This window comes from Melozone crissalis, unplaced genomic scaffold (genome assembly GCF_028551555.1).
Source record: "Melozone crissalis strain CALT ecotype California unplaced genomic scaffold, PUWL_Pcris_2 ptg000056l_1, whole genome shotgun sequence".
Lineage (NCBI taxonomy): Eukaryota > Metazoa > Chordata > Aves > Passeriformes > Passerellidae > Melozone > Melozone crissalis.
This window is the reverse complement of record NW_026535834.1, coordinates 3,864,456-3,891,053: the sequence shown is the minus strand read 5'-3', so window position 1 is coordinate 3,891,053 and position 26,598 is coordinate 3,864,456. Positions and strand designations below refer to the sequence as shown.

Here is a 26,598-nt window from a genome sequence, read left to right as displayed (position 1 = left end):
AAAATTAGTTAGGCTTTCTACTTGATATGAAACCCTTTAATTTCTCTCTTTTTCACAACCTTTTCTAAGTTGTAATGGATGTGGTGAAATCTGCTCCATTTCTATTCCATAGCCAAATTCATAGTTCTGCTCTGGGGCTCCTAGACAGAATCCTCCACCATACTTCACCTTGTGGGTAGAGCAGCTTGTTTGTCTTTAGCAAGTGAATAATAAACTTGGTGAGGGATGGGGTTGTGCAAAGTTAGCAGAGCAAATACAGATTGTAGTACACAGAACTGCAGGTACAAAGGAGGCTTCAGTACTCTTCAGTTCAACTGTGCTTCCTTACTGACTTGTTTGTTTATGTACTCTTTATTTCTAAATTATTTATGGAGATTGCTATTTCACAGGAAACTGTAAAGAAAACAGAAGAATGTGAGCAAGAAATTGAAAAGTTGAAACAACTCCTAAAGAACAATTTGGGTGAAATATCACATGAAGATCAACCAGAGGCTCAGAAGACTCCTTGTCCAGAGGTGGGTTTCATTCTTTTCATTCTTTATCCTGCCTAACATTAATCATGATGATGCAGAACACTGAGAAATAGGGCTGTGCTTCCCTTCTCCACCACAGTGAAGCAGGCAATTGAATGCCATAGTGTGACCATGCAATGAATTACAATTAATATTACTTTGCAAGTTGGGTATATCTTTCATGGTATACTCTTTACCTGATTTTGGTGTGTCATTTGTTCCTGTATCGACTTGGAAGAAAAATTAGGTGCTCTTTTGATGAAACAATATGCAGCACTGAGAGCTTACCTGTGCTCGGCATCCTGCTAATTTTCCTGAGGTGGCAGCTTGGGATAGTGCCTAAGGAGAGAACCAAGTCCCTTTCTGATGACTGGTCATGCAATGCCACTTTTGGGGATTCGGGATAGGGTTAGATTCATTAGACTCCTTTTTTTGTCCTCACTGCCCCACTGTGTTTTCATCACTGGGAAACATCTGCTGCTTTTCTCTCTACAGTCAGCTGTTTCTGTAATGGATGAATTGATGTTTTTAATGCAAAAATAAGATGTGTTTTAAGGATAGCACTGCAGAAGTCAGGAAATTACTAATTAAATGTAATAACTATTTATAAAGTGCCTCTGAAATGCTCAGTTTTTCCAGTCAGTCACAGTAAAGTTAATACACTTAGATTGTACTTGCCTAATAACTATAATCACTCAGTAGGCTCCTAAGTACATAGCTGCTCTGCTGTCAGCTGGTTGGATGTTGGAGGCTTGCTGTAGTGCTCAGCATGATTCATTTCCTGATTCTGCTTTGTTTTTGTCTCTGAGTGTAGGATTTTATGGTTAATAGTTCTTGTTTTAGCAGAAAACTTGGCAGATACAGCATTGCATGAATAGAAGTGGGCAGTGGAATCGCCCATCTTCCTGGAGGATTTCAGAAAAAGAAGTGATTTTAAGAAAGAGTTGGTTTCTGAGGAGGTTATGGCTAATTAAGTTTGCAAAAAAGTAGCTGGCAAATCTGTGCTGGCAAGTCTCCTGCAGTGAAATAAATAGATATACTGTTCCTAGTGGACATTCATAAATCATGCCAAATTTTCATGGATGTCTGTTTCTTCATTTCAGTCACGTTTTCTTTCCTTTACCTTTGGATGATTTTATCTTGTGGTTTCGAGTGTACAAAAGGAAGAAAGCATTGTCAGAGCAGAGTTCCCATGTCCTTTGAAAATTTGCTGGAGTTCTTCCCTGCACCTTTCCTGTCATGCTGCCACCCCAGAGCTATTACCAGAAGCTGCAGTGGAGACAGGAGCAGCAGCCTCACTGCTTTCATCTGCCACAGATTATTACCTGCATCACATCCCTAATGACAGAGCCTGGTGTGGAGCCAGGGCTGTTCTCACTTCAAGCCTGGCATCAAAGCTTGCTGTGATCAACTAAGCCCAGTGTGCAAAGGGATCTTTAGCCAGGTTTCATTCTCCTGAGCAAGTAACAATGCTTCAAAGAGCTTTAGCACTTTCAGTAATGGAGGGAGTAGGGCAATTCATTCCATGTCCTGTCTTACTCTGTTATTTGCTGGGATTTCTTGGTTCACCTGGAGGCTGGGTGGTGAGGAAAGCCCTGGAGAAAACTCTGAAGGGCAGAACACTGGCTGGAGGAGTAGTCATGGCCAGGAAGGAGATCAAGACCAAGACAGATTTATTTCCCCCTCTGTTAGTGCAGTTACTTTTGTTTGTCTCTACAGAACGTTAAATATTTTCCTTCAGCTTTGTTGGGGTCCATTTATTTCTCCCAGTATCACATTCAAAGATATGGCATAATTTTGGCCCTAGCCACATTCCCAACACCCACCAAATGGTTTCTTTCCTTTGGGCCATCTTCAGCAAAGACTGAGCCCTGAGCTACCCTCGTTTGCTGGCTTTGGCCTCCTCAGGGCATTCCCAAGTGTTCAGGCTGCCAGGGAAGGTGCTTGGAAGGAACATCACTCTGTGACACACAGAGCAATGTAGCCCATCTGCATTCCCTTGGTCCTGGAGGAAGCTGCTGCTGCTCTCATGGATATGCAGGACCTAGTTAGAATTTGTTCCAGCCTGCCACGTTTCCTTCCTCACTGCCCACTTCTGCTTCACAAGTGGCAAGGGCTGTCCTGAGCTGGATCTGCTGCTGCTGCTTTGCATGCACCTGGAAATCTCCTGCAGTGACAATGGGGAACTGTCCCAAAGCCCAGAAAAAGGAGAAGGGGGAAATGGCCCCAGTACCAGTAAGAGGCATCCCTGGTGTCATCTGTAATGTTGCTGTTTGGTTAAAAAGGAAAAATGGATGCTTACAGATGTTGTTGCTCCTTAGGGAGATATGGAAGCTGTAAAAGAAGAAATCATAAAGCTGTGCCAAAGAAAGGAAGATTTCCTTACCAGGATGAAGAATTCCATGTCTGAGCTTCACCAGTGCCTACAGCAAGAAGTGCCTGAAGCAGCAGATGAACCCCCAGCTTCTGTATTGGCCCAGAGTGACCTGATTGGGACTGAAGTTTCTCCTCAGCAGGTAAGTGATCACTCCCCTGAGGGCCAAGAGGGGAGGTAAATACCCCTCCCTGCTCCTGGAGGAGTGGCATGTGAGAGAGGAGCACCCTTGCCCCTGTGAATCAATATTGTCTCTCCTCCCCTTTGTGTTCAGAAGGATTGAGTGTGAGGAGAAAATAGGAGACGTGAGCCTCTGGTTATTTCTTAGCATTTTTCACTTTCAAGAAGTTTGCATCAATCATCAGCAAAGTGCTCCCTGTGTAGTTTTGTTGATGACCTGTTGTTCTGGGATTTTCAATAAATTATTTTCATGGGGCACAATGAAATTTGTCCCTTTTGTAGCTGTGCTGTTGAAACCTAACAGCATCAAATCCCAATTTTCAGAGGTGCTTAGAACCTGCAGCTTTCAGTCACTTTAATGTAGGTTGCCAGATATTCAGTACTTCTCCAAAAGTGGATCTCAAGTGGTAAATTTGTTTTGGTTTACAGGCAGAAGTGAAGAGGCTTTTGCTGTTCCTGTCATGATTAATTGGATTGTCTCTGTGTGTGTGTTTTTGTAGTTGAAAAAAAGAGGAGTGATATCTCTTCTGCCTTCCTTAGATGAAGAATCAGAGGACTGTTCTTTACACAGCAAGGTGAGTCCAGTGTATTTTACATATATATATATATATATATACATATATATATATACACACAGCTGTGTATGTAAGATGGAAGATTTTGGTAAAGCAGAAATTATGAAAAATGTGAAAATCTGGAATATTTCAGAACAATTTAAGTTATCTGTTATCACTCCAGGATACAAGGTAATTGCACTCAAGCCAGTGGACCAATATTCCAGTGCCAGTATTACACATCACCTTGTTCTGTGAGGTGTTATCCTGCTTTTGGTGGGATTGCCTATTAACTAATGCCCCCTTTGTGGAAGTGTTAAAGGCAAAATATGGCCTTAAATACCAATGTTTCCATGTGGAGGTGGATTTCAGAAAGAATTAGCCTCTGAAATGCCAAAACATAAACAACAGGATTTATTTGTATGTTTGAACATAAGAAAAAAAGGGTGTGATTGGACTATTGGGAGAGAAGTTTGGATAGAAGAGATTTCTGAATCTGAGGGGTCTGAATGCCCAGGTGAACTGAATCTGAGGGGTCTGAATGCCCAGGTGAACTGCAAAGGGGCAAAGCTAATTGCTTTTGGAAAAAAAAAAAAAACTCCATGGCAAGACAGAGCAAAGAAAACCAAACAGTCTGGAGAGCTTGTGCCTCACTATTGGTCCAAGTACTTCACTTTCAGGGTTTCTCACTCTGCCCCTTCACTGGTGCAATTTTCTTTACATGTAGGACTTCTTAATGGACAGGACAGGAGAAGGATAGATAGTGTCTTGTTGGTTTGGTGGTTGTTCGTTTGTTTTTGTTTTCTGTTTTGTTTTTTTTTTAATATTGTAAAAAATGAGAATATTCTGCAGTCTCTAGAGAACATTATCAGTGTTATCCAGCTGCCACTCATCTTGCAGCAGAGCTATAGAGCAAGAAGAGAGGTGGGATTTGGGAAACACAAATATGGATAGATAAACAAGGCAGAAATAGAGCAAAGGGTTATGAGAAGTTTGCAGTGCTTTACATTGCCTGGAGGAATATCTGAGCTTCTGGTCAGAAGCTAAAGCTGAGCTGTTACTGCTTTCAAAGGGAAGTACAGCCACAGAGAAAGATGCAAGATTTTGGCCTTCAGAAGGAGATGATGAAAGGCCCAAGGAAGACAGTGCAACCTCCTGGTCTTCTGGTACCTTGTCAGATGGCATTGTTCAGGTAATGCACTCGGGTTTCTCTCTGTGGAGGTGGGAACTCATCTTTGTGGAAAAGATCTGCACAAGTCCTAAGTATTGCTGAAGCCTGCACTGCAAGAGAAGTTTGGAATGCAGGACAAGGTGGCTAAATTCATATCTTCCATCTCACACTAAATCTTGCCATTTAGAATCTCTTTTTCTGTTGTACATACTGGTTGGACTCAGTGACCTTAAGCATTTTTTCCAATCGAAATGATTCAATGTTTGTAATTCCTTTGAGCTTCACAAAACCCCCAAGGGCAGAAATGCACATTTAGTAGCAGCAACTTGTTCCACTGATACCTGAAAAGGCTCTAAAAATGTGGGGGATGATTTGTGGAAGAGGTTCTCTTTGTACATGAGAAAATCAGTGTCTGGAACACCCAGCCAGGTACAGTTTTGGTGCCATTCTGTTCTGCTCTTCATGGTGCCTCAGTAATGTTGTGACAGCTGCAATTGTTTGTGTCTGTACATCAGTGCCTCAGGTATAACAAAACTGCTCTCATTGAATATTCTTGGGCCAGGACCACAGTAGGTTGAGGAGTTGCTGCTCTTCCAGGCTTCTCTAGCACAACAAGGCAGTGGAACATAGAATCAGAAAGTCATTTATGTACAGAAAGACCTTTAAGATCAAGTCCAACCATAAATCAAACACTGCCAGGTCCACCACTAAACCATGTCCCAAAGTGCCACATCTCCACTACTGCACATCTGTATGGAAGATAAGAAATATTTCCACTATTGCCCCTCTCTCTCTCCAGGATGAGGATGTTTTAACTGAATCACACAGCAAACATGATGGAGAAACATCTCTGCAAACTTTGGAGGGCCCTGAAGGTCCTGGCACAGGCGATGGCAGTCTGGCTATGGTGAGTTTGCAGGCCTGACCGGGGTGACCTCCCGAGTGAGTTGTGTGCCTCCCTAGTGGGCAGAGGCCCTGGTCCAGTGTGGTTTTGCTGCTGGAGTTTGCTGCAGTATGATGTGGTGGGATACCTGCAACCCTTTGTGGGCGTCTTCCTATTGGCGCTCTGGGTGATAAATTTTCAATTGCTCCTTGAAAGTGCAATTTTCTAGTGAAAAAAAATGGAGCATTTTCAGCAAGGAAGCTGCTGTCATTCATACAGGCATGACTGGGGAGTTTGAGTGATGTAAACATACATCAGCCATGGAAATTTTAAATGGCAGCTACAGGAGGAATTGAGGAGCTTGACATGTGTCGCTGCTTTGTGGAAGACATGCAAAGGCTCAGAGAAGAGTGGGCAGCAGGTTAAATACAAAAGAGTGTCTGCAGACATTGGTGCTCCAGGAAGGCCAGGAGCAGCAGTCTGGTGGCAGAGCAGCTTCAGCTTTTAGGATCAGAGAGTCCTGGAGTTAAGTTGGAAGAGAACTCCAGGATCACAGAGTCCAACATTACCCAGCAGCACTATGCTCAGCACTAAACCATGTCTCTTAAGTCACACATTTTTTGAACACTTCAGGGATGCTGATTCCACCACTTCCCTGGGCAGTCTGTTCCAATGCCTGACAACCCTTTCAGTGAAGAAATTTTTTCCAATATCCTGTGGCAGGGAGATTGGAACTAGATGACCATTAAAGGCTCCTTCCTAGCCAAACTGTTCTGTCATTCTGTGATGCCACTGATAGTTGGAACAATGCATTTTGGCTCTCTTTTTTTCCCTGCCAAATCTCATTTTAATATGAAGCTTGTGCACTAGCACTGGCCATCTCAGTTGCCTGAATGTGTGCTCTGGAGCCAGGGGAGCATTCTGTTCTTGTAGTGTTGCTTCATTTACTTACTGAGTACCAATATTTGCATATGTGGAGGCATATAAAGACCTGTGCAGCCTTCCAAGTCACTGCTCTTTATCTCCATGTACTTTGGACTTCTGTTATGGACATGTGCAGTGCAATATTGCTTCTTCAAGGAGCGTGTTTAAGAAGAATTGCACAAGGCGCCCTTAAAAATACACCATTTTTTAATTGTATGATCTAGAGCCCAAGTAAAGCATATTTAATTGCTGGAACTGAACACACACAAGTAGCTTGTAAGCGTTGTCCAAGAGCTTGTTTTGCAGCTTCCAACTGCATTGCTTTTGTGTGTAACTCCCACAGAAAAACATCTCTCCTCAGGGGAGAACAGGTTAATGGTGAGTCATCACTCCCTGTGTGCTCAGGTATAGCTCCTGTGCTCAGGTAGATCCCTGCAGATGCAAATTGCAGCCTGGAAACCTGTTACACCAGATCTTGGCTCACCTGCCTGCTGAGTTTCCCTTCTTTCCTTCTTGGTTCGTGGCTCCCCCCCCATCCCGCAAGGCTGGGAACTCGGCGATGGAGTTGTTTTGGGGTTTGTTGTTTCCACACTCTGTGAGTGTGGAAGTTAATCATCTCTCAGTGCTAAGGGGAGGGGAGGGAGATTACAAAAGCAGGTGGCTCACCAGGCTGCTTTGATGTGCTTTCCGCCAGAGCCAGCAGCCGCCTCCAGTGCCCAGCGCCGCGCTGAGCTCGCAGTCAGCGCTGGATGGAGGGAGGCCTGAGCCAGAATCCATCCTCCTGGTGTGCCAGGCCCAGGTGGCAGAGCTGGAACAATGGCTAGCCAAAACTAAAATGTCCCTGGGCTCAGCCCCTCAGACCCCCCAAAGGCAGCAGATGGTGGAGCCACAGCTTGCTGATTGCCAGGTAAGGAGGTGACACTGCTGCTGCCGTCCCCTTCCCTGGGCTGTGTCTGCAGGAAGGACACTGTGCCTGCTCCTCTCTCCTGCTTCAGCAGCTCCCTCACCCTCTGCACTGAGCAGGTGACTGACTGCTTGGCTTCAGCTTTGCCAGGGTTTGGTTAAAATATCTGATTTTAGAGTTGGGATCTGTATGCATCCAGGGGATTTAGGTAGAATTCTGGAGTATATGTGAGGCTTTGGTTTGATTTGGATTATTTCCAAAACCATGGCTGAGTATAGTTTGAATCCTCTATTAAAAGGTGATTTTTCATTGGTCCTGATCATAATAAATCAGCTAGAAACAAAAGAGTCTTTTTTTCTTTTGACATTTTCACTTTCTGCTTGTCAGAGTGATTTAAAAGACTGGTCTAAGAAGCCTTCCACGCTGCTAAGTTCTACTTCTTCAGTTTTTTCCATAAAGTACCAAGACAGAAAAATAGTGGCTTTCCCCCTGCCCTCAGTAAGCAGTGGTGATATTTGTACCTACTGCTGTGCACCTAGGGCAGCCTCTTGCCCCCATGGCAGCAGAACAAAAGGAGTGGGTGGTACCTGTTGGTGAAAATGGGAGGAGGAAAACAGGATTGGCACGAGGGAGCCCTGGCACGCAGCATGTGCAGATTAAAACAGGGCTGAGGCTCCCTGTGGTGCCAGTCTGGTGTGTGCCAGTTTGCTTCAGGCATTGAGCCCACCTAGAGCAACAAATTTCACTCACAATACCAAAATGTCCCCATTTTAAATTACTGAGACATCACCAGCTGTTTCGTTGTTGTTTTGGGTGGTTGTTTTTAATTGGAGTGCCTCTGGGTTTAGGCTGTGATTCAGCCAAGTGCTCAGGTGCTGAACTCTGTGGAAATTGGGATCCTGAGTGCTTTAAAGCGGCTGGCTGTGTCTGGATCCCATTCAGGGTTCTTGTCAGTATAGGCTTCACCAAGGCAGCTCCAGCTGGTGAAAACAAGCAGGCTGAATTCCTGTCAGCTTCAAACAATCTGGCTTAATATTAGGACATGAGCTTGGGCAGGGGAAGAAGGTTCTTTAGTCAAGATCTACACAGAATGGAAGAGAAACAATCTCTAGATAAGGGTGTATGGTGTAAAGCAATTAATTTATTGCAGTTGATTACTTTGCAGTTGACCCATGGTACCTTTCTCCATGCTCACCTTAAGACTGAGTATAAAGTAGTCAGGGATGCACTTTGCTTCACAGCAGCTTGGATCAAAAATCAGATCCCAGCAGTTTACAATGGCCTGGCTGTCACATGGAGACATTCCTGTGTGTTGGTAGTTCAGCATCATTCCTCCCAAAGAGTGATGTGAGCTCTGTGTGCATTGCCTTTCTCCCCTGATGAGGTGTGTTGTCTTCTTGGTTGAATTCAAATGGAGTCTGTCATTTCTGCTCTCCTCTTTTATTACTTGATACCTGAGTTAAGATAACCTCCTGCAGATGCTCTTGTTTGAAACAGTTTTAAAACTAACTCTGTATAAAATAAAAGGATAAAAGGACTACACTGGAGAAAATCTAGGGGGATTGCAGCTATTTCTCTTTTCCCCTGCATGTTTCTCTTCTCTTCAGAGAGGGGAGGTGTGAGCATTGACTTCAGAATGTTGTCAGAAAAGGAGTGTTTCACTTCTGAGAATGAGTAATTATCTGCTGTCCCTTCTAGGTGAGGTTATCAGAGATTGAACAAAAGGTCCTTTCTTTACTAGAAGATTGTGGAGATAGTGCAGACTACCAACAAAAGACAGAGGCTCTTTCCTTGAAGCTGAAGGAGGTGAAGCGCAATTTGGAAAATGTCCAGATGATGCTTCAAGACAAGCACAGTGAAGAGCAGGTAAAGCATGTGAATGTGTTGTGCAGGGCAAGAGTTGAGAGTCCTGCTGCTTTATTGGTCTGTGGTTGCAGAAGAACAGTTAGAGCTCACCCTGTGAAGCAAGGAAGGGAGAAATGTCAGACTTGCCATTATTCTACCTTACAGTGCTGTATAATTACTTGTAGTTTACAACAAGTAGTGAATTTTTAATGAGTCTCTGAACAGCATCTTTTCTGTTCTAAGTGCTCAGTGACAGAGGTCAGCATTCTGCTAAGAGCACAGGAAAATGACTTAGGGTTTGATTTGGTTTTAAATGCCTCAAAAAGTCCATGATGTTTATCTGTGGCAGTGTCAAAGCAGGGAGACCTTTTAGTAATTTTCTCTTTGAAGAATGTTTAAATGCAGTGATTCTCTCAGCTCTCCTGCACCAGAGCAGCACAGTCTTTGCTGAGTTTCCCAATGGGTGAGATGATAACTCCTGGCTTCAGAGCTCATTCCCTCTGTGGTGTGAGGGATCAGAGGAGCCCACCTGATGTGTTTGCTTAAGAGCAGCCACAGTCCCTCTGGTGTGAATTAGCACTGGTAAAGGCTTGTGTTGAAATACTTCTGTGAGCACAACAGATTGAAAATCCAGGTGTATGACCAGATTTATAAGCATAAATTGAACATGCCTGTATTTTGGCCAAACAAAAAGAAGGGAGGGTTAGTATCACCTAATCTGCTAGCAGGAAAAGCAAAGAAAGGGAAGTAATTATTGGGGGAGACTTGTGAGGACCTTGGCAGAAGGTTAGAATTGTTAGGATGTTAAAACTTTCAGTAAATTCAACTGGACAAAAATCTTTGCAAAAGCAGCAGTTGTGTTTCATGGCTGCTGATTCTCTGTGTGTAACTCCAAGGCAGCTTTTGCCCTTCCCCCAGGCTGCAGCTGTGGGGTTCTGCTCTCTTGTCAGTTCCAGAAGCCTTCCCACAATGGGTGTCTCTTTACAGGTTCCCAGCAGGGAGAGGATGGACCCAGAGCCCCTGGAGATCCTGCACTCTGGTGGTTTCAGCCCACCCCAGGTGCCCCTTGCCCAGCAGCCTTGGCACAATGGGCTGCAGCAGCCCCAGGTAATGAATTCTCCTCCAGGCCAGGCTGCTCCACGTCCCCTGTGGGCTGGGGAAGCTGCTCTTACACTGCTGCAGTTCTCCCTGTGGGATCAGCTCTGTCAAGGGCTGATTTCAGCTGCCCATCTCCTCCAGGATTTGGGGAGCTTGTCAGGATGGAGAAAGGCCTTACCCCTAAAATCCCCTGTTCAAAAGTTTTAGTAATATAAAGCTAGGAGATTGGAGGGATGAGTGATGCCATCTGAATCACTGTGAAACAAGGCAAGAATCCTAGCTTTAAAACACTGATATATATGAAATCTGAATCTATACACTGATATTGTTATTGAAGGTAAGTTTAAAACTAAAGTTTTGTGAACATATTTCCATGGACTAACTCACTATGACTTTTAAGGTTGTTGTTAACACAGTATAAAAATCTTGTAATGTTCTGTGCTCTGCAAATTACTTCTATTTTGCTAACTGTAAATTAACTTTTGCCTTTTTCATGCTATTGGAAAAGAGCTGGAGAAAGTGGTCCAGCTTGAGCTGCTAGAATTGCTCACTTTTCACTCAACACTCTCCTTTTAACTAATGGAACTCAAACTCATATCTGAGCAAATCCCCATTTTCCCTTACCTGTTTCTTTATATAAGGATTGCAGTCAGTGGTGTTTAAGTTTCTATATGTAATTTGGTTTTGGTTGGGTTTTGCTTTTAAAACTTTAGCTCAGGTGGAAATATATTCCATAAAAATGTATGTTTGCAGAAAATGGTTTGTTTTGTAGATTCATGTTCATACATAAACTTCGTTTTATTCTGACAGAGGTAGTTTTTTTTCTTTGCTAAATGATTTCACATAAAATGTGATTGAAAAAGCCCAATCATCCCTTCAGATTATCACAGTTCACATAACTGTTCATGCTATTCTCTGTGCACAGGACCTGAAATTAAAAGCAGCTGAGCAGAAAAGCCTCATTGACTTTATTGAGTCGTGTGTGGAAAAAATGCAGCCCCAGCTTGAGGACAGCATGACTCCAAAATCAGAATCCAGGTACAGAGTAACACAATCAGTTACCAGATTCAGTGATGTAAAACTGCCTAAACTTGCTGAAGTGGCACCCCTGGTTCTGTTCTTTGGTTCTGTGTGCCTTTAGAAGAAAAATGGCAGAAGCTTGGGGCTTCAATAGTCCAGAGAAATGGGGGTCTCATTTATGTGACAGCCTGTGAGATACTGAGCTGACTCCAGAGTTCAGAATCTTGCTAGCAGACATGACTGACACCTGCCATGAGCTAAATCAGGCCCATCTGTAGGCAGGCTGGGTCCCTCTGTTCACAGCCATGGCTGTACAAATGCACAGGCACACCCAGCCAGAGTGAAGGCAGCAGCTTTGAGAAAGGGGACTTTGGGACCAGGCACCTTCCAGCACAGAACCAGCACTTCCTACAGGACTGAGCTCCCCAGGTTGTCATTCCAGAGGTGGAGGCTGCCAGCAGGCCTCTGATATATTTCATGCAGAGGGGAAAGTCCAGGTTTATCAAAGCTTGGATTAATAATCATACATGCATTTGGCTTCACTTTGCTTTTGAGGCACAAACAACAGAAACTAATCTTATACAAGAAACCTAGTTTTACTCTGCTTCAGTAATTGTCATTCTAACAATGCTTTCTCAATACAGCAATGGAGAATCTGACTCAAAGAGCAAGCAGGCTGATGCCACCTTAGCTCCAAAGGATCAAATGGGTAATAAATGGCAATATTTACAACAGGAACTCTCATCAAAGATGAAATCTCCTCTCTGCCAGCTTGTGGAACCTCAGGTTTGTTTAAGTTCCATAAAACACTCTGGTAGTATAGATAGCAATTAGTTTATCTTTCTGTCTCATAGTAGCCTGGCTCTCCATCAGATACTGAAATCTGTGCAAGGGTTCTCCAGAGGAGATTGTTACTGCACAGTGTTTTCATAATTGTCTTTTAATTTTACTTTGAGGTAAATCATGTCTCTGAAGTAGTGACTACTGAGCACAGTGTGGGAGCACTTAGGTGAATCCCTGTGGTTAATTTTCAGAGTAGATGTTATCTGCTTACTTCTTCCAGGAGCACTGAGGTAGTTATCCAGCAAGCTCACAGCTGGTTCCCGTGGATGTGGGTGAAATCTCAGTTCCCACAAGTGAGAACATTTTGGTCAAAGCAAATCTCTGGCATAAATTTTGTTATGCCATTCACCATTGTGTTCTCTCATTCTCACACATCAAAAAACAGAGTTTGAGCTGTGTGTTCTGAACAGACTGCTTGGATAAAACTATAATTCCTGTTATTAACAGTTTTGTTCATAATTAAGTAGAATTATTAGATTTTCTGTCCTCTGAAATTGCTGCAGTACGTGGAAGAATATCAGACATGTAAAAGGATGAATGTCATCAGGCAAGACTTACCCTGCAGTGGGCAGTAGGGTTTCCTTAACCCAAACTTCAGCTGTAGCCCATAAAACTGGGAATCAGAGGCTCATTTTTTAGTCAAGCTCCCATCAAGGCATAGCCTGCCCAACTTCTGCCAGTGAAAAGGGAACCCTGCTATCCAGGTGCTTTGTATCAGTGCCTTGAATCTTTTAATGCTTTTTGACAGCAGTGTTACTGTGTTGCTCATAGCCTGTCTTCATTTGAGCTGTTCTTCTAATTGCAGTGTTCTTTTTCCAAATGTTAGATCACAACAAAGATGAACATGCTGCCTCGAGGCACATTCTCAGGTGCAGGAACCCCAACTGTGGAAGAGCTGAAAACTTACACTGTCCAGCTGGGAGACCTGAGCCAGGAAGCAAATGTGGTGCATGCACAGGTAAAAATGGCATGTCCTAAGCATTGCAAAAACCCCAGGGATTCTAGACACAGGACACTGCTTGGACACTGAGAAACAGTCAGTAATCCTATTATTGCAAATGGCATTCACTGTAGTGAGCCTTTGGGTTGTGTATGGGCTGTAATGTAGAAACAGGTTGAGGATTTTGAAAGGAAATATTCCAAATTTTCCGCTATGATACTTCTGCCTGAGCCCAAAAGTTTGCTAGTGTGGGTAAAAATCCTCAAACTGTATAAAGCAAGGAGCCTGTGAATGATTTCAGTAAATCTGCAGGATGGGAGCTGACAAGACAAACTTCTTGTGTTCATGCCTGAGATTAGAGAGCTGTAAGAGCACAACCATTGTCCAGTACATAAAGGGTCATTGTGTCAGCTTTGCCCTTGACAGCTCTGAATGTTACATGCATGTATCCAAGTCTGTCCCTCAGTATTTCATTAATTCCATTTCAGTGTTAGCTGAGAAAACCTCTAACCTTATTTGAGTGAATGAATCTTAGCCATGCCTTGGGTGGAAATACTGAAAACTGGCTTGCATTTACCCAGGATAATGTGGCAGAAGAAGTCTCTTCCAATTTGGACAGAAAGTTGTTTGAGCTGCTTCTGGCAATCAGCCGGTGTTTGAACAACATGGAGGAGATGCTGAACACCTCCGTGCTCTCCACTGAAGAGGCAGCTGTGCAGCAGGCTCTCTATGAGGTAACTGCCCCAAATCCCAAACCCCAGTGGATTCCTGTTACAGCAGAATATATATGGCCTGGTATTTCCTCTCTGTTCTTCTGGCTTTATTCAGGAATAATGGTGCCAAACTATTTTGTATTGCTCAGATTTGGGCCTGTTGCTTTTAACAATTATCAACTCGAGTCCTGCTGCCTCTTATAGGCAAGAGTCCTTCCACAGAACATTTTCACTCATTTTGCTTTTTTTTCAACCCTTTAGACTCTGTCTGTGGAGCTGCAAAAACTTCATGCTGATCTGAGTGATAAAAAGGATGATCTTCTGAAGTCCATCAGCTGCGCTGGTGGGAGCACAGATGTGTTCTGCGAGTGCTTTAACAACCTGCAGGCACGGCTGGAACAAACTCAAGCTGCCACTGCTTCAAGGAGCAGCTCCATGAAAGCTGGGCTGGATCATAATAGCAATTACCTGGTACTCCACTGCCAAATGCACATCTTGTTTCACAGCATCTGTTAGGCTTGTCAGTGTTAATGCATTTGGGTTACAGATGAGCAACCTCTAATGGGCTTTCTTTCTTTTTTCTTTTTTCTTTTTTCTTTTTTCTTTTCTTTCTTTTTTTTTTTTTCACTACTTAAAACACTTGTCTTGGCCTCTCAAGAAGCAGATTAATTTTGCTGGTTGCAGTGCTGTTGCAATGCTGACTGCCACAGGGGCCTGGATCACAGTAGATAAAATTTGCATGCAGAAAGTGTGGAAGTAACCTGGGATCCATGCAGGCTGAGCTGCAGGCTAAAGCAGTTTCTGTGTGTAGGGATGAGGCCAAGGGGGGTTTCATGTATTCTTTCAGCTGCTGTGTCCTCAGGAGAGGCAGGCTTCCTCCCTTGTGGTGCCATGTCTGACACTGGGCTATTTTTGGCAATATGTTGGAGGTTGATTTGACCCCACTGCATTTACTGTTCCATTAGATTTTGTGCCACAGAAGCAGAAGCCATAGTTGCACAAATTTTCTTTCTTTTGTTCTTTGTTGGAAAAGCAGATAGTGAGAAACTTTTCTTTAGATTCTTGTGATGTGCTAAATCTAAAACTATTGCTGGAAAATATTCAGATCAGGTCCTTAGTCTGAACTAAGAAAGGAAGAGTCTGGTCTTTGAAATACAATTTCTCCAGCAAAACTCCAGTGTGCTCATCTAATGCTGCAAGTCATCCTGGCCCTTTACTGCTGAATAATAAAACAGCCCTTTTGAGGAACACTGGGATGTTGTCTCCAAACAGCCACAGAACTGGTCTTGCAATGTTTATGTATGCAGAATCCATAGAGCTCCATCAGCCCCCAGTAATGGGCTCATTTTCCCATTTTCAGAAGAGAATAATTTGATTCTCTTACCAGTTTCCCAGATTTTTACAGTCACAGAGGATCAAGGTGACAGAGTAATCTGTTTCTTATGTTTCTTATACACAGACTCAGAATTTCCCCTGTCCATTACTGCTTTAAGCCCATAATGTATATGCTTTATTTTGGTGGGATTTTTTTGATTGTTTGTTTGTTTAAGAGAAAAAAATAGCATTTACCTAAAGAGGTAATCATTTTATTTGCTGTGCAATTTTGTCTGGTCATTACTATACTCCTGCTAATGTGATATATTTCTGATGTTTGTTTCTTTTGCAGAATCAAACCAGGCTACTCTATGATCAGTTAACTGAGAAAAAAGCTGCTCTGCAACAATGCTTGAATGAACTACGTGGACATAATGTTTCTGAACAGCTCCAGGTAATTTTATTTGAAGGAAATGAGAGGTTTTACAGCATTAACTATTATTTCCAGCCTTCTGCAATTTGTAAAGTTTCATAATTTTTAAAGTTTGAGTCTAACTTAGGTTTTTACAATGGGAAGAGGAGAGAGTTCCGTATTTGCCATATTCACCACCACCCCTTTTCCTTTTTTTTTTTTTTTTAACTACATCCAAGTCCATACTCAGACCTAATTCCAGACATTTTAGTGGTTGGAGTGGAGGAACCAGTCTCTCCTTAACCTCCCAGAGCAAATACCCCCCTTGCTATGGCAGAGAAGGAAAAGAGCTACACGTTACACCTTTTCTTATGCCTAGCTACCTTTTCTTTGTGGGGGTGGGACTTGGGTGTTTCCATCTTGTCCTGCAGCATTTATGAGCACTTTATCATATGGAATTTGACCAGTTAAGCTATTTTCTTTGATCTTTATTGGGATTAGCAGAAAATTAAAAATTAACAGACTGCATGTCCTCCCCAGAATGGTCATTGGCCATTTACCTACTTATTACCAAAGCAGGGAGGGTATTCTGAAGCTCTCTTTTTACAGGCTCTAACCTTGCTTAGAGGCATAATTTTCTGCCAGACTGGGAGCTGTGTTCCCTGCTGAATTTCCTAGCAAGGACTACCCTATTCTGTTAGGGGAATCCCTCTGGGAAAGGAATGCCAGAAGTACTTAGCTTTCCTTCCTTCAGAGGGATCCTGTCTCAATCCCTGAGTGTTTCTGATTCATAAGAAAAACCTTTTTCTGAGTCCATGATTCCTTTTAATGGCTGTTCTTGAATTAGTAAATGGAAAGGCATGTTGAAGGTTGTCCTGAGACACAAGACCTGAATTCCCTTCCTGGCTGTGCTGTGTGAACACAGTAAGTTATGCCATGTTTTGTCCATTTAGTTTATAAACTCATTGGATTTTCTGAAGTGCTAGCACAGGAGAGATCCAGCCACTGGATTCACTGCACCACCAGTGATAATGGAAAGTTTATTGGAATGGAACTCTTCCTAACAGTTAATTTTGTCCTTCATCCAGAAAATTGATGACTGTGCTGTGGAGCTGCAAAACTTTGAAAACCAAGTAGCAAAATTGAGAGGCCATGGAGAAAGATTGCAGTTACCTATCACCTTAATCCAGGAAGCTTATAAATTAGAGGTAAGAGCACAGTACAGCTTCCACTTACTCAGCATGGTTTGATTCTTCTAAGCAATGCATTTACAGCATCGAAAGGCTAATGGTTATTTTGTATTCTGTGGGTTTGTGGGATTCATTTCTGTCCTTCATGGATCACTGCACAGTGTTTGCATTTTTAGGATGTTCTGGATGACATGTGGGGGATTCTGAAAGCAAAGTATGTGGAGCTGAACTCCCCTGCCATCAGTGAAAGCCAGTATGAGGACTTGCTTCGTGGGTTTGCAGAGCTGGTAGCTATTGGAAGGGAGAAGATGGCACAGGATCCAAAGCACCTAACAAAGAGCAGAGCAGCTCTGCAGTCCCACCTGAAAAATCACAAGGTATGAGGTGTTGTCCACAGCACTGCTCAGGTCAGCAGAGCAAGGAGAGCACTGTTTTCTGGGACTGGTTTCTCTCCAGTGTAGTGGAGGGGAGTGACTGGGTCATAGCAAAGGGGAGGGACTGGTGTATGTGCGGAAAACAAAGACAAGTTTTTCAGTAGACCAAAATTATACCAGTTTTGGTGATAAATTGCAATTTCTGCTTACCTCAGAACACACAGCTCTGTGAGGAAAACACATCTTTCTTATAGTTACCCAAAGGATTATTGTGTCCTGCCTACTACTAAGCCTTAGAGCTCCTGCTGTGGGAGTGTGATCTCTCTTAGAGAGCAAGCTTTAACTTGGGTTTTTTTTCCAGGATTTTTTCCACAACCTCATGACACGTATGGCTTATATGGAATCATTTGCCAAGAGAGTGAGTCCTTCTGTCCTGCAAAAGAGAGAGGAATTCTGGAGAGAGCTGGTCAATGAGGTCAAATTGCTGGAGCAGAAGGCCTGCCAGTATGGTATACACTTAGAGAGCCTGCTAAAGGTAATAAATCAAGGGACACCCAAGAGTAAAACCTGGAGGGAAGGAGAAAAGTTGCATCTGGAGCAGCTCTTGTCCTACCAGTGATTCTTTGGCTAGTAGTTGTCCTTTCCTGAATCTACTGGACAGCAACAGTAAAAAAATAAGCAAAGAATAAACAAAAAATAAGCAAAAAAAAGAAAAAAATACTTGAAAATAAAACTTAAAAAATTTAACCAATTATCTCACAATATCCCTAGAGAATAAAAAATTGCCTGCACCACTTAAAAATAAGAACCCTTAAAGACTTAAAGATTTTGAAGAGTGCATAATTAATTCATCTGTAGTGAAATCATGTCTTACTTTGATATTTACATATTATTCACTTATTTTTGTGTTATGTTTCATTAAAGCAAGAGCTGCTGATGTTTTAGAAGGCATTAAGGCCTGAGTCTGGTGTGTTAAAATGCAAATGGATGTGTGCTGTGTAAACAATTCAATGTATTTTTTAGGATTGGGTGGTATTTGATGAGGAATGCCTGGTTTTCAATAAGGAGTTAGAAGCACTTGCCTCTGCATTGCCTTCTATCAGTTTGGTTGAAGAAACTGAAGAAAGATTAATGGAAAGGATTGCACTTCTAGAGGTATTTATGTGTTTGTCACTGCTCTTCTTTATGCATCAGTAGAACTGGCAAAAAATATTTAATTAGTATATGAGGAGATGGTTTGCAGGGCACTGCCTCATCTCCTCAGCTGTGTGTGGATGCAAGCTCAAAACTGACTTTTAAAAGGAGGAGAAGATTGGGCTGCTAATTTCAGCCAGGGGCTGAAGTCCATTTTAGTGGGAGTACTGAAGTCCATTTATAACTCAGTCTTCAAAGGAAAGTATTTGGGGTAAGATGGATGTTGTGTAGGCTCCATGGATCCCAAGGACAGCAAGAGCCTTGGAGTGAACATAATGCCACTTCTCTGTAATGCAGAAATTGTTTTCATGCCACAGTATAAAACCTATGGAAAAGGACAATCAACCTAGTGCTTTCAAATATCTGAAAATACCAAATATTTGAACTCTTACTATAACACTGGTTGCAGCTGCATCTCTGATGACAGAGATACATCTTTATTTACAATTTCAGCTCCAGCTGGAAATATTTTATCCACATTATAAATGCATTTAAGTATAAGGATATAAAAGCAGCATTTGTGGTTGTTTTATAAAATTAAGAAGAAAGCTTTTTAGTAACCTCAATGATGTGTTTTCAGAGAGGGCTCTGCATTCCTCACAGGTGTGACCTTTCTCAGTCTTCAGAGGACATCCTCTGTTACAATTTTTTTAATTAATAAGTGTTTAATAAAAGCAAATTAATAAGTGTTCAATAAATTAATGAGTTTAATAAAGGAAAAACGTACTATAATGATTTAATCTAGTTGACTGCAGGAAAGATATCACTGTGCATTCCCAGGAAAATCTGAGCTACAGCAAAACCTTTGTAATAAATCAGCTGTAGATGTTTACAGTCATAGTGGCCTTCTGGTGCTTTTGATTCCTGATGCACTGAGACAAGAGAGATGCAAAATTTGCACAGCTGTTGATGTGAAGTTGCCTGGTTTTCCTTGGCTTTTTATATTCTTCACTAGCTCTTCACTCTTAAGTCTTTATTTGTCTTTTAAAACTTCAGAAACAAAGTCATAAAGCTTTAGAAGATGTTTGGTGCAGGGTGAAACTGTGGAGCTTCACAGTTTCAAAAAGAGAACAGAATGAAAGGAAACAAAGAGGAAACAAACAAACAAACCCACAAAAACCTGTGTCCCTTTTGCCTGTAATGATTAAGAAGTTAGAACAAGTGATGTGTGTTCATCTAGTTGTGTTTTCTGTCTTTAAAATGTTACTGTTTTGCAAACTTCCCATATTCTGACAGAAAATCAAAAGCAGTGTTGATGAAAAGCATGCCAGGCTGTACCAGATGGTGAAGGAAGGGAAGAAATTGCTGACTGCTGTGAACTGTCCAGAAATAAGAAGCCAGATTGGGAAGCTGGAAGAGCAGTGGTTGTCTTTAACCAAAAAAGTTGGCCATGAGCTACACCGACTTCAAACATTACTGAAACTCCTGGTCAGGTGGGTCCAACACATAAAAAGTTTGAAGTATGAGCTAGACATTAGTTTGTGATTTTTTTAATAGATGTCAGCTGAAGCTGTGCTTCTTCTGGGTTATGCAGTAGCAGAGGTGCCAGAACAGCACATGTCTACTCACAGAGAAGACAACTGGGAGGGTGAGAAATGTATCCCAGCCTCAGCTAGAAATGTGTTTCTGTGTTTTGTTTCCTCCTGTAGCTACAACAGAGACTCAGAGGAATTGATGAAATGGTTGGATTCTGCTCAGCAGAGAATGAATTTTTGGAAGGAGCAGTCTCTCAATGTGTCACAGGATCTTGCCACCATCAGGGACAACATCAGCAGTTTGTTTGTAAGTCATTTCTGCTGCCAGCTTTAGATAAGACCTTGTGAACTCTGGTGAAAATGACCCTTTTGAGAGGGTGTTTTTGTTTGCCATGCCCTTGAGCCACCCACATAATCAGCACTGAAAGGCTGTGTGCCCCAAAGCCACTCAACAGCTGACCCTGGAGTGTGGGCTCAGGGTACAGGAGTGAAGGTGGTCAGCCAAAGTCAGGAAAGAGAATCATGCTGAATTACATTTCATGTCTTTGCCTGCTCCCCTTGGATGGCTGGCCAGGAGGTTCAGCCCCAGTGTGAGGCCAGACAGAAGCAACAGTGCACAAGGGGAAAGCAAAGCATCATAAGGTGTGACTGGTAGATGTGAGCTGGCCAGAGGTCTGAGGACTGGGGTTGCTCCCTGGACCTCTGTGTGAAGTGGGGATCAGGATAATCTCAATCTCTGTGGGAGCAAAAGGTGGCATTCAGCACTAGATATCAAGGTGGGCAAAAAAATTATTTATGTGCCAGAACATGTTTAGATTTTCTGATCTTTGCCATCTTGATAAAATCTGTTTGTTGAGGTATTTCATCCTGTGAAAATATGGTTTGTCTTCATTTCAATAGATATATAAATATTTACTTCCTCTTAAATTTCTCCTGTGCACCTCAGACATTTTCTAAGGAAGTTGATGAAAAATCTTCCCTGAAGTCATCAGTGGTGAGCACTGCCAGCCAGCTCCTCCATGTGAAGCAAGCTGATACTGCAGCACTTAGGTCATCCTTGGCAAAATTTGAGCAAAAATGGGGAGAGCTGATTACACAGCTCCCAGCCATCCAAGAAAAGCTTCACCAGGTGAGTGAGAAACTCTGCTGCCATCTCTCAGTTCAAGCTAAATAATTATGTTAAAATGCTGCTGCTGGAATTCAGTTGACTTTTTCTGAATTAGCTGTGCCATGCTTTCAGAATAACCCAAATATTGTACTGCACTTTAAATATTACTGTGTTCTTCCTGGGCTATTCTAAATATATTTATTATCTTTATGATTTTGCATGGAGGTCTGTTACTTAAAATTAGAGAGAATTACTCAGAATTAGAAAGAATTTTATTTCAAATTCATGAATTCTAGAACTGAAATAATTTGCCTCTCTGGAGCACAGGGCTCAATTTCAAGTTCATGCCCCAATAATGCGATTATAGTGCCTGAGCCTTTCTAAAAATAGAAATGCCATTTCCCTTGGTATTTCTAACAAGTAGAGTGTAGAGGATTCATGATATGCTTTACCTCAGCTTCAGATGGAAAAGCTTTCATCACGAGAGGCTATTGCTGAACTAATGGCCTGGCTGGACCATGTGGAACAGCAGCAGGAATGTGAGGAGCCAATAAATTCACAAGGCAGTGCTGCCCAGGTCAAGACCCTCCTTCAGAAGTACAAGGTAAATGGGAAACTGAGAGTCCAGGCCTGCTGTGAAAAGGGTAGAAGCAGCCTACAGGCACTGTCATATCCTTCCCCTTGCTCTCAAGAGGGTTCCTCAGTCTGAAACGTGCTGTAACATCCTCCTTTATACAACCTCATGCTTCCATGACACACAAACCACTGCCTGTTCTGCAATACAGCTACTGCCTGCTGGGCAGTAATCTCCTTTTCTCATGCTGTCCCATCTGTCTCATCTGTTCTGTCTCTTGCATTTAGATGACAAATGTGATGAGCAGGAAAGCTTTCCTTCCTTAGGAGGAGAGACTCTGTGTTTGTGTTGTGTTATAGTCTGTCTTTTTAACAAGCAATACCCTAATGGAGCTCCATAACCTGAATCCATTTAACTAGAGAACAGGGGGTGTGAATATTATGGGTCATCAAAAGAAATCACCTGCTAGGAAAGAGGGACAAGATGAACATCCCTGCAGGGAGAGAGAGAGAGAGAGAGAGGCTGCAGCAAACTCTGGGCACTGTTCAGATGTTGGAGCATGAGTGGCAGAGGCTGATTGCTCCAGCCACAAGGAGGATTCAAGCTGTGTACTACAGAGATGCCATGGAGCCCAGCCTCAGGGCATGAATCCCCACAGAGCCCTGTTTTGCTCTGCCCAGGGCTCAGACAGGCTGACAGTTCTCAGTCTGCAGCTGCAGCCACTTTGGTGCTGCAGGTAAGGCAAGTGCCAATGCAAACATTTCTTTCCAAGTGCCTTGGTATAGCGCATATGTAACATTTTGGTCTCTATTAGTTGGATTTGGCAGTTGGGACATGTAGGTGCTGTTCTTAACACTTTGGATATTTAGAGGTGGGTTTGTAGGTGTCTTTTGCACTTGTCAGCAAGGTGGGGTTGTGTGTGCTGAGAAGAAAGCTGGGATGACAGTCACAGATTCATAGAGGGAAGCAGCTGTGGCTACTGTGGTATTCCCTAGTGACTTCTCTGAGCACTACTGGATAAATATGGAGCCCTTTTCTACTCTCTTTTAATACCCTCTGAAATAAAAAGATATTCCCTTATGTTTTTGCTTTTGCATGTATTTTCTCACTTCTCTCTCTGCACAAGAGATACTGATGCTGAAGGACACTTTTTCCTCCCAGGTATTCTGATATTCTATTCTGACACCAGATGTTTTGTTAAAAAGAGTAAAAGCTCATGCTTCATTTTCTTGTGAGTTGCAGGAGTGTGGGAAAGCCTTGGTCTTGGCCTCATCTGGGCCCATGGCAGTGTGATGGTTTTGTCCAGTGGATTAAGTACATGGTCTGGTACCCCTGGGTTTTATTCCCTGCTCCATCTCTAGCCTGTTTTTACCTTGAACTGCCCATGTAATGATAGAGATTTTCTGCAGAAATTTCAGTGGATGGAAACACTACACAAATACAGAATGGTAAAATTTGAGAATTATTCCTACAGATAAGTCTCTTTCAGAAGAATATTTTAGGTCATGATTCAAACAAAGCTGTCAATGCCCCATTGCCACACCTTGAAGCATCATTGGAACCATTCAGATTAAAACCACAGAACTGATTGCTTTATTTATATTTTTGTTCTTTCTCCTTTTTCCCCTGCAGGAATACATGATGGAGATGAACTTTAAGCAGTGGATGGTAGATTTTGTTAACCAGTCCCTGCTGCAGATGAGCACCTGTGACGTGGAGAGCAAGCGCTACGAAAGGACAGAGTTTGCCGAGTGCCTGGGTGAGATGAACCTGCGGTGGCACCGCCTGCAGGCAGCCCTCAACAGAAAGGTTGGATTGAGTTCCCATGGCTTTCTCTCTTACAGCTCTGGTTTTGCCTGTGCCACTGCTCTGTATTAGGGATATATTAAGCTACCAGCAGTTTTCCTGTTGGAGCAGTTGGATTTGTGCAAACAGTGATTATTAAGTAGTGTTGACAGCCACGTTCAGATGGGGACATAAGAACCCCCTGGACAAGGCACAGCAGGGATCATTTCCCAGCCCTGCTCCAGCCCTCCTGGGTCACTTGAAATTAGTTCCTCTGTCAGTGTCCTCCTCCTGCAGTAAATATGCTTTCCCAGTGCAGTGCTTTGAAGGTCAGCAGCTGATAGAGTCAAGTCTACATGCAGAATTTTCCTATCAGCATATACTCTTGTTTCTCTGGAGAAGATCTGTTTCAGGCAATGCCTCAGAATTATTCTATTCTAGTGAGGCTAGAAATAATCCATGCATCCACAATTAGATGCTGCTGCTTATGTGCCCCAATGCCCAGAAAAGCTGGTGTGACTCATATGGAAAAGACATGGGGGAGCTTAGAATCCCAAAATGCAACCATGATCCCTCTACCAACACATTTCTCTTTCATCTCTGTGTCTCAATTTATACAGCTTTGGGAGAAGCTGGCCATTCTGAATCCAGATACAAAGACTTCTGGTCAGATAGAAAATTGCCAATGTCTTTTAGTTCAGAAAATCTTCCAGAAACATTTTAAGTGGAAATTTCATTTCCCGTACAATTGAAGATTCCCATGATGAAATTTCAGTTTTGTTGGGGAAAAGGTTATCTTTTCCACCATTTTCATGAAATTCAACTCTAGGATTTAATGGATCTTCAGGGCCAAGATTGAAGATAGGAAACTTGAAGTCCCTTTCTTCGGAGTAGCCTTGTTGGTGGGTTTTAGTAAGAACGAGATTTTTCAGACTCCATAGGAATGTGTCCACATAGCCCAGGGTCTCCCAACTTGTCAGGTCTCCCAGCTCCAGAATACACACTGCCTTGTTTCTTCCAAAGGAAAAAGTCAGATCCTAAAGAGCCTGCAAAACATTTTAGGTTTTCCTTTCCAAATATTTTCTCTAAAGAGTATTTTCAGTATGGATTTTGTAATGTCTGATTTTGTCATGGAAGACAAAGCCCCGTTTCTGCCCACTTGTAGGTTTAAGTAAGTTAAAACATTTCTGTAACTTTCAGATACAAGACCTGGAACACATTTTGGAGGATATTACTGAGAATGAGAACAAAGCCCAGACTTTGCACAACTGGCTGGAAGCTCAGAGCGATCGACTGAGATCCTTACAGACCCCAGCAAGTCTGATCTCTGCACAGAACACCTTAGATGACTGCAAGGTAAAGCATGACATGAGTGGTGTTACTGTAAAAACCCTATTTAGCCCACCTTGCTGAATCCAGACTAAGGAACTGCACAGATTTTAACAGAAAGAAATGTAAAGGAAGCTGCCATTTCCCAGAAGAATTCTCCAGTGTCATTTTAATTAAAGCATGTTGCATTCAGGTGATAAAGAGACAGAACCACTTTTAATGTGAGTGGCTATTCTGTGTTTTTTCCCACCAATTGAAGATGCATCTGCCGTTGCTTCATGGTATTTGGAGTGTTGTGCAGCAATATTATATTCTGAGGTACTTCCAATAGAAGTAGTTCTCAGTTCAGCACAGCCATGGCAGAAATTATGAATTCCATTAGTTTGAAGAGCTCTGTGATGAAAATGTCATGGAAACTACTCAGTCCCATTTGGACAAATAGCTGCCCTCTCTACTTCTGCCCTAGACTGTAGTGTAGTCTCTCTGCAGCAGCCTCAAGGATCTGGGTGTCCTTTGTTATGTTTTTCTAGGCATCAGATCCCTCAAAATTAATACAGGTGGCAGCCAGCTAATAACTGGTTCCTGTTACTCTGACAGTCTGCTGTTTTCATTCAGTACAGTGTTCCCTCTCTATTTTTTAACATGGAATATTTGTTCTTTCATTGCCATGGTTACATCTCTCTCTTGTAGTAGGCTGCTTTTATTGTCTGGAGTGCTCTCTTACACACTGAGTTACTTGCATCTCTGAAATGTGTGCAGGGGCCAGAATGGTGGAAAGGCACGAGGGTAGCTTGGTCTAAACACTCACCTGCTCTAAGCAACACACAGTGCTAGGATACAGGTGGTTAAAATGTTTCATTAAAATTCATTTGGTCAATAAAAATGATGTCCAAATTCAAAAACGTTTTGGGGACAATCAGTGAGAAGTGAAAAAAGGTCATGGCTTTAAGTGTAGCATTATAGGAAAATGTTGTGGCCCATTTGGGTATGGATAGTTCCTCACATTGTAAAGAGCTCTGTTGAGCTTTCCCCAGCATGTCAAGACTCTTATAATCTTGCTGGTTGTGCTGGGGAAGGAGTCTCAGGTATGTCCATTCATTAGAGATTGTTCTCACTTGATTTCACTGGAGTTGATTTCAGTGGAATTTCTGCCATTGAGGTCCCTCTGAGGAAAGGGACAAACTGAAAATAACGTTCCGGAAGTTGTTAGGATGTCAGGGACTTGCTCATTGATAAACCAGTTCCTGTCTTACATTTGCATGACTGAAGAATTGCACAAAATTGATTTTAAAGTAGCAATGTTTACCTAAGCTCCTCACACAGAAGTTGTTTTTTTTATGATCTTATTAACTGATCTTGCTTATCTTCTTTTTTCCATTATTAGGAGCTGGAAAATCAACTCGTGGCTAAATCCGAAACTCTTGATGAGCTCAAAAAGAGTTTGGCTTCGAATGGTAGTGCAGAACAAACCCCAGAAACTCAGTCCCTGAGGATAGCTGAGCTGTGTGAAATGAAGGGCAGCATTGTAAACCAGGTAAAAGCCTTGCTTGTGCTCAGGTTTCCTGCACTGCATGTTCTGACCACCAATGTCATTAATCTTCTTCATGGGATGGCAGGAGCTGGTACAAAAAAGATGCAAAGTATTCCTTACTCCTTACCTTCCTAAGAATTCCATTTTCAGTCTTTACTGTAAAGTAAATTAATGTATTTCCAAAGTTGAGAGAGAAAAATTAGCCTGATCTTGAAGCAGTTTGGGTACAAGGGGAGGAGGAACAGATCCCCGTCTGCAGCTTAAGAAAATAAAGAAAGAGCTCTGCTATTTTTCTGTCAAGTTGCAAATGGAAACCTTAAACTCTTTTACTTTATCTCCTTCTCTTTCATA

General features: G+C 42.5%; 1 protein-coding gene across 1 annotated transcript in view; it reads left to right on the top strand.

Moving 5' to 3' along the window:
• SYNE2 (spectrin repeat containing nuclear envelope protein 2) overlaps positions 1 to 26,598 on the top strand; it is a 158,590-nt gene that overhangs the window by 78,382 nt on the left and 53,610 nt on the right. The window contains exons 62-86 of the mRNA XM_054286717.1: positions 390 to 515; positions 2,834 to 3,028; positions 3,567 to 3,641; positions 4,693 to 4,812; positions 5,591 to 5,698; positions 7,293 to 7,505; positions 9,201 to 9,368; positions 10,335 to 10,454; positions 11,371 to 11,483; positions 12,110 to 12,251; positions 13,135 to 13,266; positions 13,830 to 13,982; positions 14,223 to 14,432; positions 15,628 to 15,729; positions 16,776 to 16,895; positions 17,054 to 17,254; positions 17,613 to 17,786; positions 18,275 to 18,406; positions 19,682 to 19,878; positions 20,095 to 20,227; positions 20,867 to 21,049; positions 21,486 to 21,632; positions 23,235 to 23,411; positions 24,588 to 24,743; positions 26,101 to 26,250. Of these exons, the coding sequence (XP_054142692.1) occupies positions 390 to 515; positions 2,834 to 3,028; positions 3,567 to 3,641; positions 4,693 to 4,812; positions 5,591 to 5,698; positions 7,293 to 7,505; positions 9,201 to 9,368; positions 10,335 to 10,454; positions 11,371 to 11,483; positions 12,110 to 12,251; positions 13,135 to 13,266; positions 13,830 to 13,982; positions 14,223 to 14,432; positions 15,628 to 15,729; positions 16,776 to 16,895; positions 17,054 to 17,254; positions 17,613 to 17,786; positions 18,275 to 18,406; positions 19,682 to 19,878; positions 20,095 to 20,227; positions 20,867 to 21,049; positions 21,486 to 21,632; positions 23,235 to 23,411; positions 24,588 to 24,743; positions 26,101 to 26,250 (3,747 nt within the window). The remainder of the gene's footprint in view (positions 1 to 389; positions 516 to 2,833; positions 3,029 to 3,566; positions 3,642 to 4,692; positions 4,813 to 5,590; positions 5,699 to 7,292; positions 7,506 to 9,200; positions 9,369 to 10,334; positions 10,455 to 11,370; positions 11,484 to 12,109; positions 12,252 to 13,134; positions 13,267 to 13,829; positions 13,983 to 14,222; positions 14,433 to 15,627; positions 15,730 to 16,775; positions 16,896 to 17,053; positions 17,255 to 17,612; positions 17,787 to 18,274; positions 18,407 to 19,681; positions 19,879 to 20,094; positions 20,228 to 20,866; positions 21,050 to 21,485; positions 21,633 to 23,234; positions 23,412 to 24,587; positions 24,744 to 26,100; positions 26,251 to 26,598) is intronic.